This window comes from Arachis hypogaea, chromosome 9 (genome assembly GCF_003086295.3).
Source record: "Arachis hypogaea cultivar Tifrunner chromosome 9, arahy.Tifrunner.gnm2.J5K5, whole genome shotgun sequence".
Classification (NCBI taxonomy): Eukaryota; Viridiplantae; Streptophyta; class Magnoliopsida; order Fabales; family Fabaceae; genus Arachis; species Arachis hypogaea.
In genome coordinates this window covers 119,895,704-119,910,975 of record NC_092044.1, presented here as the reverse complement: position 1 = coordinate 119,910,975, position 15,272 = coordinate 119,895,704, and the positions used below count along the sequence as shown (strand labels likewise).

Sequence of the window (15,272 nt, the reverse complement as noted above, 5' to 3'; positions counted from 1 at the left end):
TTGAAAATAGTTAGGAACAAAAAACTATTAATTAAAAATGGTCAATATTTATTATTTTTAGTTTTATTTAATATATTTAATAATAAATAAATATTAAATAAGACAAATTTAAATTTATTATTTTTATTTCTCTAATATTATAAAAAAATTAACTGTAAAAGTTGAATTGAAAATTTTAAATGTTAAAAAAAATTAAATTAAAAGTATTTGAAATTATTTTAAAGAATTTTAAAAATGATAAAAAAAATTATTTTTTATTTTTTGAATTTAATGCAACTGAAATTTATGGAATAGATAGAATCTTTCTAAAGATAAAAAAAAAAAATCTAGCATCTTAATTATTTCACCTTGATAAATCAATTAGGAGTTTTGTAAATAACATCATGTATATCTAATGTATTAGTCTATCTTTTTATTTATAAATAAGAAGAATAAATTTGAGATTAAGTAAGATGGTAAATATATTATACTAAAACTAAAATATTATAGGTTCAAATCTTAGAGTTGATAAAAATATTCTTGTATAAATTATACATAATAAATGGTAAACCAACTTCGAAGAAGAAGGCTAACCTATTAATAGGCACGTTGCCTAACACTTATTAATATATTTTTCTATAAATTAAAAATAGGTAATAATAACAAAGTTGAAAAGAGTTTTTTTTTTTTTTTTTTTACTTCAAATTTGAAAAGAGTTAAGATGGTAAGTGTTCTTATTGGGGTCATGATGAGAGAGGCTCAAGATTAGCGCTCCTACTCGATGTCAATATTGTCCAGTGAAAAGATCACAGTGGAAAAACTTTCAATCAGGGTCCAAAGAAATCCAACCTAAGCACAAAAGTTAGGAGAAGCCTTACTATCTGAATCGGCTGCCATTTTTGAGTGAATGATGCATACCTAATTCAATTTTGGGAGAATGTTGGTTAACTCAAAGGTGTTTACGAATATTAGTAATTTGATTATCCGTCTAAAGTCGATTAGACTTGATTATATTAGTTTTGAATGTAATGAGTAATTAGATCAGATTTAATCTTAATTGGTGCGGATATTAACTATAAAATCATTAGAATTCGAACCAATTCGATTAGTCGATTATTTTAATATTAATTAAAAATAAATAAAATTTAATAATATTGTTCTTGTTGTTAAAAGATTTGACTGAGGTATAGCTCGTCGTAAAAAGAGAGATATCGTCCTGTCTTATCTACGGATAAGTTATATGTTGGACTCCAAAGAACACCAGAAAAGATGGATACCTACAAAAGGTGCTCCAACGCTTAAATCAGTAATAATTCAGAAAAGAGAATAAAAATGACTTAAGTGAGTATTAGATTTTCAGATGTCCTCTACTTTGACCTAATGTTACTTTATATAGACTAAATAGAGAATAAGTCTTTTGAATATACTCGGTTAACAAATCATAAGCTATGACTGTAGTGAGAATCAAAATGTAGTTATCGTGATATTTTCAGCATCTGTTTTGACTATTTTATTGAGTTGTTGGTGATGACGTGTGATGAAGTCATCATATCGTTGTGCTGAGTGTTATCATATTTTTAAGTTATGAGTCGAGTTATAACTTCTTTGGGCTAAGATATAAGTTTTATTGGTGGAGTATAAATAATGGATCAAGACTTGTTCCCCGAATAATGAGTGGCAATTATCGAGTAATACATAATGGACTAGATTGTAACGGCTGAGTTAAAGATATAGCGACTAAGTTATGTGTTAGTAATTTATGAGCCATGAAAATCTTAACGTTCTGTTGACCTAATTTTTGAATTATAGCTTGTAGTCGCTGAGTTATAGTAACCATATCACAACCTCCAAGCTTGACCTATTTATTTTTAAGAGAAACAGGTTGAGCTTTTATGAAAATCGAGTTATAACTCGGCAGGATATAGAAAAGATGTGGTTGTATTATAATTCAAAGGTATGAGGATTAGCCCCCAAGATCAACTTAATAATCTTAAAAATAAAATTGGGCAAACTTGTCATTGGAAAAGGTGTTGCGTATATAAGTATATTTTTGAACGAGTTTGTAGGTGATTGTTTGTTGGACTGACGCCGACTTATAGGTGTCGGTTTGCTTTGACTGATTCTGATTTATAATTATCGATTTGTTTAAAGTGATTCCAACTTATAGATGTCGGTTTGTTTGGATTGATCCGACTTATAGTTGCCAGTTTGTTAGATTGATACCGACTTATAACTGTCAGTTTGTTTTTCTATGCCAACTTTAATATTGGTTTGTCGTAATATGTGAACTGTGTAGGAAAAATAGTAGCCAAAGTAAAGACATGAATAAAAATAAAGAATGATAAAGTTAAAAATAATGTACTATTTATTGAGGATTATCCTCTTAACATAGAAGGTAAAGCAACAATTAAGAATTTAACCTGACCTGGTACTTGTGAAAAAGGGCCGAAGATGTCTAACCCTCACTTATTGAAGGGTCAGCTTACCTCTGATGTGTGTAATTGCTTGGTTTGGTTGTGAATGATTGGTGTTTGGCGTTTGAGATGTTCTGGACGATTGTAATTGTTTGTGGTTGAATTATTGATCATTTAAGAAAATTGAATAATTTGGGTTATTGAATGATTTTTGTTAAATTGGTGGTTGACGAATTGGTTTTCTTGAGATTTGGAAATATTTTTATATTGAAAATGAGTTTGAGTTATTGAAAAGAATTTGAGACATTGAATTTGGATTGTTGATTTATCGAAAATGATTTTTGGTGAATTGAGAATAATTTGAGATATAGAAATTGGTTTGATTTTGGAAATGATTTAAAGAAGTTTGAGGAATGTTTAGATGAGACCCGAAAAAGGTGGTAGAGTCCAAGTTTTAGAGGAGATGTTGCCGAAATTTTATAAAAATTAGAGATTTTATTTGGATGGTTATTTAAAAAAATTTGGATTTAAGGGTTGTAAGACTTGATTTTGAGTTATTAAGAAAATAATTACGTTTTGAGTTTGAAATTACTGATGGATGCAATGGGAGGAATGATGGTGATTGAATTTGAATGAAGGATAATGAGGATTGATTTTAAAGTATGGTTTTTAAATAAATTGAATGATATTGATGAATGATGATTGAGATATTCATATGGCATATGTATTTGGAATATTTGAGACATTGTTGACCTTCTGTACGTAAGATGTGACTAGAAACTTTAACTCCCTGTATTTTTCCATGGGTATATATATATATGAATTGAGCTTGGAATTTTTCCATAGAATATTAAATTATTGAGTTTAGAGTTTGACTCTATGGATTATTATTGAGCTTGGAGTTTGACTCCATGGATATTATTTTTGAGATTGGAGATACGCGTACAGAGGGACTGTCTAATGGTTAGATACCAGGACATGTCGGGTTGACTGTATAACTGATAGATGAGCTCATTAGTCAAAGGACAGGCATGCATCATATGCATTTGTATGCTTTGCTTGAGTTTGAATTTCTTTTGGTTTACCTAATTGCTAAACTGTTATTAACTGCTATCTGAGCTATTTGCTATAACTGCTATCTATACCTGTACTTTCCTTATATGTTTTGTCTGTGTTTGTTCTGATGTGGTACTTTTGAGATTATTGGTGATGAGATGATGACTGTGTTGATTGATTATGTGATGGGCTGAAAGTTGTGATTGGTTTCTGATTGAGTTATTAGTAAAGTATAAAAAATCAAGCTGGTTCAGCATAGACTTAATGAACCTATGCTTGGAACAGGTTGGTCATTCATACAGTCTAGGAAACTGATTGAGATTTTTCTTATAAGAAAGAAGGGTTTTGGATTTCTGAAAAATTAAATATTGTTTCTTTGAAAAAGTTTTGGATGATTAACAGTCGGTTTTTAAAAAGATTTATAAGACGAGCGATAATCACTACAATCGAAAAACAGTTTTCTATTAAATATCGTCTTATAACAATTCTTAAACTCTCTACTAAGAACCCTTTTGAGGACGATGTTCTTACTCCCCTACAAAAAAATTTTTCAGTGATAGGTTCAGGAAGTTTTGGCACGAAGCCGCGATTGAACCATGGAGCTTTACGTATATATATGTTTTCATTTTTTTGTATTTGAATTAGTGTTAAACTTTATTTTACCCCTCGTCATTTGAAATTTTGAGATTTTAGAGGGGTAGAACTTGTATATTAAGAAGTTTTGGATAAGTCTAATATATTTACTATTATGTGAATATGATATGTGACTATGTGATTTTAAAGTAAAAACTTTTCGCTTTTATAATAAAAGATTCGGTTCATATTCGCGAAAGCTCAATATTAAATAAATATAGTATCAAATTAAAGGATTAGAGGTAAGTAACGTCTGAACTTTTAGTACAATCATGAGATATTAAAAGTAAGGGTGTTACAGAACATGCTCACCTAATAAACCTACCAGTTCCCATGTGGATGGTTGGAGAGCTTTGTCATTCAGCTTTATTTTTTGGTATGTGGAATAAAACAGTATGTCGGTGCTGCTGCCTAGGTCCATAAGGACTTTTTTCACCAATGGCTTGTTAAATTGTATTGATATAACTACAAGATCGTCCAAGTTTTTTTCCATTACTTTGCAATCCGAAGAGTTGAATGTGACGTCTGAGAGAGCCACGTTGGTGGTATGGGACGGTTCAGAGCTAGTGATTGACATCATGGTTCTATAGGATCTTTTTCTAACTGAGTTGGTACATCCTCCACCTGCGAAACCACCAGAAATACAGTTAATAATTATGCGAGGTGGGTTACAATTTTCGTCTACCTTATTTCCTTTGTCTCTGTGATTGTTGCTTGGTTTAGTTTGTTGGCTGAGGTCTTCTATTTGTCGTCTTTGTCCTCGACTGTCAATGTATTTGTCTAGTAAGCCCTGGTGGGCTAGCTTTTCGAAAAGAACTTTTGCTATAACGCAGTCATCTGTGGTGTGGCCATACTTTTGATGAAAGGTGCAATATTTGAACTTGTCCACATATCGTTGGTCTTAGTATGTCCCTGTTTTGTTTGGTGGTTTGATCAACTTTGAGTGTAGGATGTCCTTGATAATGTCCTCTATCTTAGTGTTGAAAGGAGTGTTTGTATCAAATTTTGGTGTTAGTTTGAAAATTTTTTTATCAGTCTTATTACTCGGGTACTTGTTTTGCTTTTCCTCTTCTCTGTTAGGGTTAAGCCTCTCTGTCTTCCAGATTTATCAGAGCTCCTCTATTTCAATCTGGCTTGTCGCCTTTTTATGGAATTCGGCCAATGTCTTCGACTTCATGACAACTATAGTCTCCTAGAATTTTTCAGGGCAGAGTCCACTTTTCAGGGCATGCAAGTGAACTTCTGGGCTGAGGTTAGGTATCAACATAGTTGCCTTGGCGAACCTCGTCATGTAGTCTTTGAGACTCTCATGTTGTCCTTGCTTTATGGTGCTGAGGTAATTTGAGTCGTGCACATAAATTTTTGATGCAGCAAAGTTGTTAACAAAGAGGTTGGCCAGCTTATCAAAACTTGATATAGAACCTGCAGGCAAATTGAAAAACCAGATCAAGGCAGCACCATCTAAAAAGGTAGAAAATATACGACAGAGTATTAGATCGGATGCACCGTTCATAAACATCATTGTGTAAAACTTGGTGACATGTATGTTGGGATCGTCAATTCCTTCATAAGGTTTCAGTGTTGTTGGTAAGGTGAAGTTTTTAGGCATTTGGAAGTTCATGATGCCTTTACTCTGGCTGTTTTGCTTCTGACGTAATAAATCGACCATCCTTTGATTTTCTACTCGTAGGGATTCGTTGATGGCCAATAGTTCAGCTTGAGTGGGAAGAGGAGGGGGGTTGCTTGACTCATCCGCTATATGTTGTGACCTGCAAAAAGATGGTGACAATAGGGTAGGAGAGATGAGAGTGGGGTTAGTTTTAAAACTTGGGCCCTACTGTGGACGCCAAATATTTCTGTGTGAGTAACCGACTCTAAGGTATAACTCGTCTTGCTCCTCAAGCTGGATAAAATACGTCGGCTCTTCTAGGGGTACCTGCAACGAGATTCCAACACTCAAGTTAGAGATGGTATATATGATATTTAGAGTGAATAATGTACCTTTTTCTTCTCAAGAGTTTGTGTATACATAGCTATTTGTGTTGAGAACGGTTTTTGATATTCTCAAAAGTGTTATAAGAATGTTATCCTAATGATGTGGTAACTGTTTCTGAATGATAGTTGACTGTGTAGATTAACTCCATTAGGAGGATTTAACTATGTGTTTTACTCAGATTTCATGTGGTTTGTTATGTTCGTTTATTATAGTTCCTGTTTATAAGTAGGTTCGAGTTAGATTTATAAGTAATGGGATCAATTACATATTTATAATATTTAGATGATTTTTTTAATATTTTTTAAAGATTTTTTGAATTTTATTTTCAATCGGATACCCAATCCCTTAAACCGATCTAATCCAGATTTAATCGGTTCAGATTAGTCCGGATCCATTTACTAAAAGTCATAAATCCGAACTAATTAAAATTTGATCAGTTCGATTATCATGTTTTTTTAAATTCGAACTAACTTGATCTGTAAACACCTTTAAATAACTCTGTATTTACGGGAGGACAACTCTATTTTACTTATAAAAAATCCTTTCTGATAATATTTTTCAATTTAAATTACATACACTTTATTCATACACCTGATGACTTTTATCTCGGAGTCTATTTTAACTGCTCCTAACCATTTTTTTTTTGTGCATTATTTAAGAGTTTCAAGTAGTTTGATTCTAAGCCAATCATCTTTACTCTCTAAGATAACATCTCAAATAAAAAAATGTGTTTTACTAAAATAAAAAGTTATAAATTCGACTTTTAGAATTAACATAATATTTTTTTATAAATTATATACGATAAAGAATATTAAAAAAAATTGTACTCAAACTTTTATTATTATTTTTTTAAGATAATATAGACAAAAAAAAGATTGACTAATTTTTTTAATATTGGATAAAGAAGTATAATTTACGTTAATACTGGGTTATTTTGATTAAATACGTTAATACAAGGGTAGTTAAGTGAAACTAAAATCGGTCTTGCAAAAAAAATTATGACTCACGAATTTACAGAGGACAAAAATATAATTTTTTTTCAAAAAGTAAATCGTTAGTGTAATATGAATTTACAGAGAAATTTTAACAATTTCATGCAGTATAAAAAGGAACAAAACACAATTAACAATTTCTATTAATATAAAACTAGTTCTCGTATATGTGCATTAGTATATTACACAATTTTATCACTATTTATCGGTATTACGTCAATCTTATCATCATATTAAAAAAATTATGTTCTTTTAAGCTAAAGAAGAATTTACTAGAGATAAAATAACTAAATTGGAAGAACGAATACATTACATTTTTTCCAAGAATAATTAAAAAAATTAGGTAAACAATTTGACCTTAACAGATTTTTGAAAGTACGTGTTACCGTACAATAAAATTAATCTTTAGAATTCTCATGTCTTTATTATTATACTAATATTTTTATTCATAATAATATTACAAAAATATAAATCTTTAAAAATTATATCGATATTGATATTATAGATTATGACACAAAAAATTTATAGTATTTAATTATTTTTATAAAAATATTGTATGGAACAAAAATTTTCGTCGACTAAACAAATCAGAATTTCAGTAGATAAAAAGAAGTTAAATAATAAAATTTTTAATTATTATTTTTATACAAAAGAGTTTAATTTTTTACGAATAATTAATTTTAAAATTTGTTATTTAAAATTTTAAAAAATTTAACATGTATATTTTTATACTTGATTAGATATTAAATATGTTGTACAAATAAAAATAATTAATTTTTATGTTTGCTATTTAAAAATAATAATTTTTTTATATATAAAAATATAATTATATATTAGCATAAAAATTTTTTATATTAATAGTTATAAAACTAACTTAAATTTATTTTTTTAAAATAATTAAATCTTATTTTTAATTTTTAATCACAATATTAATATTTTTTTAAATTATATGTAATAAATATTTAAAAAAATAAAAATATAAATAAAAAAGATAAATAATAAAAATTTTAAATTAAGTAAAAAAATATGTAGATAATAATATTTTTTATTTAAATTATATTATGTATATTTTGATTTTTAAATTTTTAATTAATTATTGATAACAATATGTAAAAAAATAAAGTGAATGAATGAATGAAAGAAATAGAAAAAATAAGAGAAAAAAAGAGAAAAATTTTTAATATTAAAAAAAAATGATTTCAATTATAATGATTAATGAGAGAAATATATAGCACGTTTTGGTTATAAAAATAGTAATATATAATAGATTTAAAAGAAAATAAAAAAAGAACACGACAACGCTCGAAAATCTTCGAAGTCTCTTAGCAAAGTTTTCCTCTCTCCGTTCGCGTTTTCATCTTTGAATCGAAGCACAACCAACTCACACACAGAGACTCACGTTCAATCCGACGTCGTTTCTTTCCTTCCTTCTCTTCGATCCCCTCAGTGCCTGACCCTATTCCTCACTCTCTCAGGTTCCTCCTTTTTTATTTATTTTACTTCATTTCTTATTTTTTTCGTAATTAAGCTTGTAATTTTCCAAAATCCATGATATGGAATATTTAGGGTCTAATAATTAACAGATTCATGCTTATTTTCTTTGTATTTTCTCCCTTTTTTCAATAATTTATTTATTTATTTTGCTCAAATCATAGTGGTTGCAACTGTCTCTGCGTTAGTCTATTAGCATGTTGGATCTTAATCTCTATTCGATTTAGAGGAAAATTATTGTTATGCAAAGAGGTTAAGCCTCGAGGACTTCATAGATGTTGAAAATATTCAAACTTTAACTCATGGAGTTTGGTTTGATTGCTGTTTAGTTCTGTTGTTCAAGTTAACTGTAGATGTTGAATGAGTTGACTTCGATTCTTTGTTGTTGTAATCATATTCATCCTGGTTTTCGATTTATTTTGATTGGATTTTGTGTTTCTGATCCTTAATTTTATTGTCTTAACTGGAAATTCAAGGCACCTTTGGAAAACTGAAGAGTAAGTTAAAAATGGCAAGGATCAAGCCTCAGGCTCTTCTGCAACAAAGCAAAAGGAAGAAGGGGCCTTCTCGCATAAGTGCCACCACTATTGTATTTTACATGTTGATTCTTGCCTTGATTGGGTTTTTCCTCTTCGCTACGTATAGATATTGGTCTAACAGGTTAGTAGAAGAATTTCTGTTTCTATCTCTGAAGACAGGTTCATAGGGTGGTGTGGGAACTGCTATGTCATATGTGTTTGTTAAAAGTTGATACATAGCAAAGTTGAGATCTAGTTTTGCATCAGTCTTGTGACTGATGATGTTTAAATGCTTCTGTTATGAGATAGTGGGATGTCTGAAAATCTTACTTTGTTGCTAGAGGATTCATTTCACCAATATCGTGATTGAACCCTCTACATATCTTTTGGTGATTGTCTGATTGAACCTTTAGCTTAATTCTGATGTCACTCTAGTCTATGCTGTCTCAGGCAGTTTTGAAGTTTAATAGGTGCTTTACACTTTCCATCAAACATTTTGAAGTGATTTTCTTTCTTAAGAAGACGAGTTTAAATGGAATAAGCTTTGGTAATAAGATTTTAGATAAGTCATTTCTCAGGGAAAAACTTTAGTCTTTCGATGAGCAACATCTTTTACCTAACAATTCAATATTATTGTCATTCAGGTCAAGATTTCGATCACAGAATCAATTGGCAGTATCAGAGGTACATCCTTAAATGCATCATTGGGAAGCATTTTCAGAATTTCATTCCTTTTATATTTGCTTGTTACCTGATAATCTTGCCAACTGTATGTTCATTTCATTTGAATGCATACATTATTGTCTTTGGGTTTTCCCATTGAGAATGTTAATACCTTTTGCTTTTATGGATAGAATCATTGTTTCTAATTTAAACTACCTGTTGGCAGCATGAAACTTCTTATGCAGACTCGAAGAAATCCGAGATACCTGGATATGCTGTAAGTTTTGTTCACCTAGCTGCAGTAATTCCTTTTATTTGTTTTTTTTTTTGGAACTATTTTTTAGTTAATTGAAATTCCCATATGAAACTGTTATCTCATAACTTGGCCTCCATTTTCTTTGTGATTATAGGTTTTAGATACCTCTAAAGGCTCAATAATAGTAGAACTGAACAAGGATAATTCTCCTGAGGCTGTTGATGAATTCATTGACTTCTGGTGAGTACTTGTTTTTCCTACGAAATTCATAATTTGAAGGCTGTTGAATGGTTTGGGGTTTGACTTTTGCAAACTTTTCTTTTCCTGTCATTCCCCTTGGTGGAGTGAAGAAAATTGGTATAGCATCTAATATCTATAGTATAATTTCACCTTATAGTGGTTTGGGCATGAGTAGAGGGAGCCTGTAGAAGGCCCCAATTAAGAGTATATCAGAAATTGAGAGACGATACCTTAACAGTTAGAGGTAGAAGATAAATAGGAAAAAGACTATAAGTAAAATCATTTAAAAAAGATTTAGATTTTAATGGTTTGACTGTAAACGTGATTTATGATAGGATGTTACGGTGTTTATGGGATTGTGTAGTCAATCCCATCTAGTAGTTGAACAAGGCTCAATTTTTCTTGTTATTAATTTTCAGTCGTAAGTGGATTACAGCATTTGTCGCCTTGTTTAAAAACATTAGTTTCTGTGGAAATAACACTGCTTATTATTTATCAATGGAAGTCTAAACAGATCTATGCAAAGCATGAACTGGGCAAATTTTCCTTAAGTGGACCTTGTTTTTTGCTTCCAACAAGGATTAATATTTTATCTACTACTTTGCAGTCAAAAGGGGCATTTCAAAGGGATGCTGTTTCACCGAGTAATTAAGCACTATGTGATTCAGGCCGGGGATAACCAAGGAGCAGGAGCTACTGAAGATTGGAACTTGAGGGGAAAGCAACCCACAAGGTTTTTCTTATTCTTTTGGCGTTTTGCTTTAGCTATTTAAAGTTTTCGATAACCAATGGCATAGTTTTTCTAATTAATAGATATTATAATAATTATGTAGTGTGAAACATGAAGCATTCATGCTTGGAACTTCCAAGGGCAAGCACACCAACAAAGGATTTGATCTTTTCATTACCACTGCACCGATACCAGATCTGAATGAGAAGCTTATTGTGTTTGGGCGAGTCGTCAAGGGAGAGGATGTTGTTCAGGTGACTTAATTTGCTTCTCATTGTTATGTCTATGCCCTTTTTGTTGATCCTTATCTTTTCCCATTTAGTTAAGGTTTTCTACACATATTATCATATCTGAGAAGTTAATGATTATCCTTTTTATCGCCAAATTTAAACAAATAATCAACTTCAAATTGTGTTTTTCACTGCAGATATTTGTTAAAATTTTATTTCACCATCTGTATAGATAAGTTAATATTCTAACTTGATTTGTGTTTTGGAATGAAATACCATCAAAGCAATTTCAATATTAGTTATTTCACTTATAATCTTTCTTATTTCTGAGAAATAATGATTTAATGCCGGCAACCTGTGCAAAATCAACCATGGATTTCTTTATTAAGCTTCATATTCAATGTTACATTACTCTGTGCCAGGAAATTGAAGAAGTGGATACAGATGAACATTACAAACCTAAAGTCTCTATTGGGATACTTGATGTCACTCTTAAACAGAAGATCTGAAGGCTGATTGATAGATGAGGAGCATAATGATGTCTCATATTCACGCTGATTAACCGGTTTCGATATGGTCAAATCTTTTCTACAGGGACGATGAACATAGCGGATTTTACCTGGGGGGGTTCATCAATCAAGTGTTTTGAGCCTTGATGTTGTTTTTGCCATTGCATGTGTAGTTGTTAACAAAAGGGATTATGCAATCTCCTTTCCTTACCTCACTTATATCAATTTTCTTTTCTATTATCTTCCTTTCTTTTTACCTATTATTTTCCCCCTATTTTGTAAGTGAGGATAGGGTGTGGGAAGGTTTTGCAGTTTCTTGTAAGGTTTGGGTTTAGGGGGTTTTTAATTTTTTTTTTTTTTATTTGGGATTACTCTTGATTACTCGTTAGTGACCCGAATGAAATTACAAAATCATTTTGCTTTGCCTTATTATGCAATTCATGTATCTTCTATGTTTCAATTGATGCCCAATTTTGGTGAGAAGCTTTGCGTCATTTCCCTCATAAAAAAAAAAAGCTGTGTCATTTACTTGATTGATGCTTAGGTTCCATTTGCTTAAGAATTCAGCAACAAGCTATAATAATTCAGAGCATTGTAATTATATTGAAAATAAAAGTATATAAAGCTTTTGAAAAAGAGCTGCAAAGGGTAATGTCTTTTCCATTGGGGAACATCAGTGTAATAGCTTTTTTCTTTTTGGGTCAATAGTGTAATAGCTTTGTGCTCGGGACCCGAATGGGGTATTATTTTCTCCTCGTGCCCAGACTAGTCCTCAGTAGTTGGGCCCAATAGTAGATAAATGGGCTCCCCAAAAATGGAGCGTGACAAAACTTGGATTGAATTCACCAACAAGAAAACAGATAATAATTCTTCAACAACAACAAAGCCTCCACAGGAGACTTGGCGCAAATAGTAGATTCGTTGGCTTTTATGCAAGATCACTCGGGAACATGAGTTTAACTTACGTAGTGTGAAATATAAAAAAAAAAAACTTATGTAGTGTGAAATATAAAAACCCATATAGTTCTGCATATGGGTGGGTGGATGTGGGAGTTTGTGATCTAATGTTTAGTATTAGATGTTTTATACTAACAAATTTTTTTTACTACTGTTAGCTATTTAACAATTAATTAGTTCTTATACTTATTACTTATTCATAAGTATCTGGATTTAAGACAAAACAAATGAGTAACAATCCTAACTGACTATTTAATAATAGGAGTTGATAGGACTTCTGTTAATTACTTAACATAATTCTATATATTATTATTAGATTAGTTAACGACTCCTCTTAAACATTTATTAGTAGTATTTTTAACTAAGTAGGTTGGGTTTGCATTGTTGAAAGTTGAAATTGACCCTTCAATCGATCTTATTGGTTTGGTGGTTGATTAAAAACTTTGATTTGAATTTCCATTTAAATTTGATAAAAGACCTCTACCTCTATACATATCTGGACAAACTAATTAAACTCAAATTCATGTAACCACAACTGTCATTTATTAGTGTAAAGTGAAAAAATGTGTCATCAAAATATCTAATAATAATTAAACCATTGCATTTTGACCCAGGTCTAGCTAATTGAAACAGTGCAAATCATAGTTGCAAAAAATTTGAAGAGATTTTATGATTAACATCATTTGTAAATCATTAATTAGTATTTATACTTGGTGAATATCAAAAAGAGGAAAAGAATAAAGGGAAGAGTTTGATGAGTCCTTTTTAATGTATTGAACTTGAAATTTATGGAGCTAGGTAAAAAGCTTATTGGGTCCCATAATGTTGAGATGCAAGCCATATATATATATATATATATATATATATATATATATATATATATATATATATAGAGAGAGAGAGAGAGAGAGAGAGAGAGAGAGAGAGAGAGAGAGAGAGAGAGAGAGAGAGAATGTGATTTTTTAAGGAAATCTAATCCATGAAGAACAAGCAAAGAAATCATGAAAGATTTGGCAACCTAAGAGTAGCAGTATTAGTTTAAGAGTAACTTATATATATCGCACCAAGTGAATATATATCGATCATTATTGTGGAGGATTATATTGCCACTAATTACTTTATGTTATATGACAGTTTAATTATTGAAAGAAAATATTAATGAAAAAGTTTTGGTAACCAATATTGTACTATTAATATTGCAGCTAATACTTAACATAAGGAAAAAAATATTTAAATTTTTTTCAATAAGAACATTTGAATCTCAATTAAAAGAAATATTTGAATTTTTTTATATAAAAAATATTTAAAATTTAAACTCAACAAAAACTTATTTTTAATGTGCTTCATACTAAATTTATTTGATAACGTGCTATAATATTAACTGAAATTGGTTGCAATAGCAGAAACCATCAAAAACTAATTTGAACTATACACAATAATGGAGCACAATTTTATGATGACTTCTCCAACAATGATATGAAAGAAAAGATAAATGAAAAGACAAGTATTGAAATTGAATAAAAAAAGATAATTTAAAATTAAAATATAAAATATAAAAATAAGTTGAATTTGAATATAAAGATAATTATTTTATTTTTTTATCTAATTTTTTGATGTAATAAGAGACTCATTCAACCTAATTTGTCTACACTATAGTTTAAGAATTAAATCGAAGAGAGTTACTTAATTTTTTATCTAATTTTTTAATATAACAGGAGAGAGACTCACTCAATCTCATTTGTCCATACTATAATTTTATCACAAAATAAAAAAGTACTTTGACACTTCTTTGATCTCTTTATAACAGAGACAATAATTTATGAGGTATTTATAACTTTTTGTTAGGTCAAAATAAAGAAAATTCTAAATCTCCTAACATAAAAGCTAATCTAATAACTAAATAAATAAAATTAAAATACATAAAATTAAATTGAACATTGTAATATTTAAAAATATAAACTAATAACTATTAAATAATAGTTCAACTCTTCGTATCACAAATATTTAAAACACGAATTATTATTTTTTTAAAAAAAAAGATTCATCATCAAATCTTATAGTTAAAAAAATAGTATATAAAAAGAACAAATACAAGAAATATATATATATTTCTTTTACATTGTATGTTTTTTTTTTTATTTTAAATAATAAAATCAACAAGAATGAAACACAAACAAAGAAGACAAGAACAACAAAAACATAAAGAAAGACGCTAAGAGATATTAAAATTTTTTTCTAGGATACAAGAAGAAGAAACATATACTAATAAGGATTAATTTAATATCTGAAATATGATATTAAATAATACAAAATGAAAGATAAATAAAAAGACAATGATTGAAATTAAATGAAAGATATAATTTATAATTGAAATAGAATATAATTAATTTAATTTCTTGAAATATAAATTTAAATAGAATACAATTAATCGAGTTTTTTGAAATAGAGTACAGAAAGATAAGTTAAAATTGAATAAAATAATCACTCTATATTTTATTCAATTTCTTGATATAACAAAAAAGAAAGTCACTCAATCTAATTTGTCTACACTGTAGATTTAGAAATTGAATCGAAAAAAAATCACTCAATCTTTTATCTCATTTGTGTA

The 15,272-nt window shown here is 29.4% G+C and overlaps 1 protein-coding gene across 1 annotated transcript; it reads left to right on the top strand.

The window, feature by feature from the left end:
• Nucleotides 1–8,323: 8,323 nt before the first annotated feature.
• LOC112712687 (peptidyl-prolyl cis-trans isomerase CYP21-4) lies at nucleotides 8,324–12,144 on the top strand. Its single transcript, XM_025765623.3, has 8 exons — nucleotides 8,324–8,545; nucleotides 9,038–9,221; nucleotides 9,724–9,763; nucleotides 9,969–10,019; nucleotides 10,153–10,238; nucleotides 10,846–10,971; nucleotides 11,072–11,222; nucleotides 11,621–12,144. The coding sequence occupies exons 2-8, from the start codon at nucleotides 9,070–9,072 to the stop codon at nucleotides 11,705–11,707; spliced, it is 693 nt and encodes a 230-aa protein (XP_025621408.1). The 5' UTR covers nucleotides 8,324–8,545; nucleotides 9,038–9,069; the 3' UTR covers nucleotides 11,708–12,144.
• Nucleotides 12,145–15,272: the final 3,128 nt, after the last annotated feature.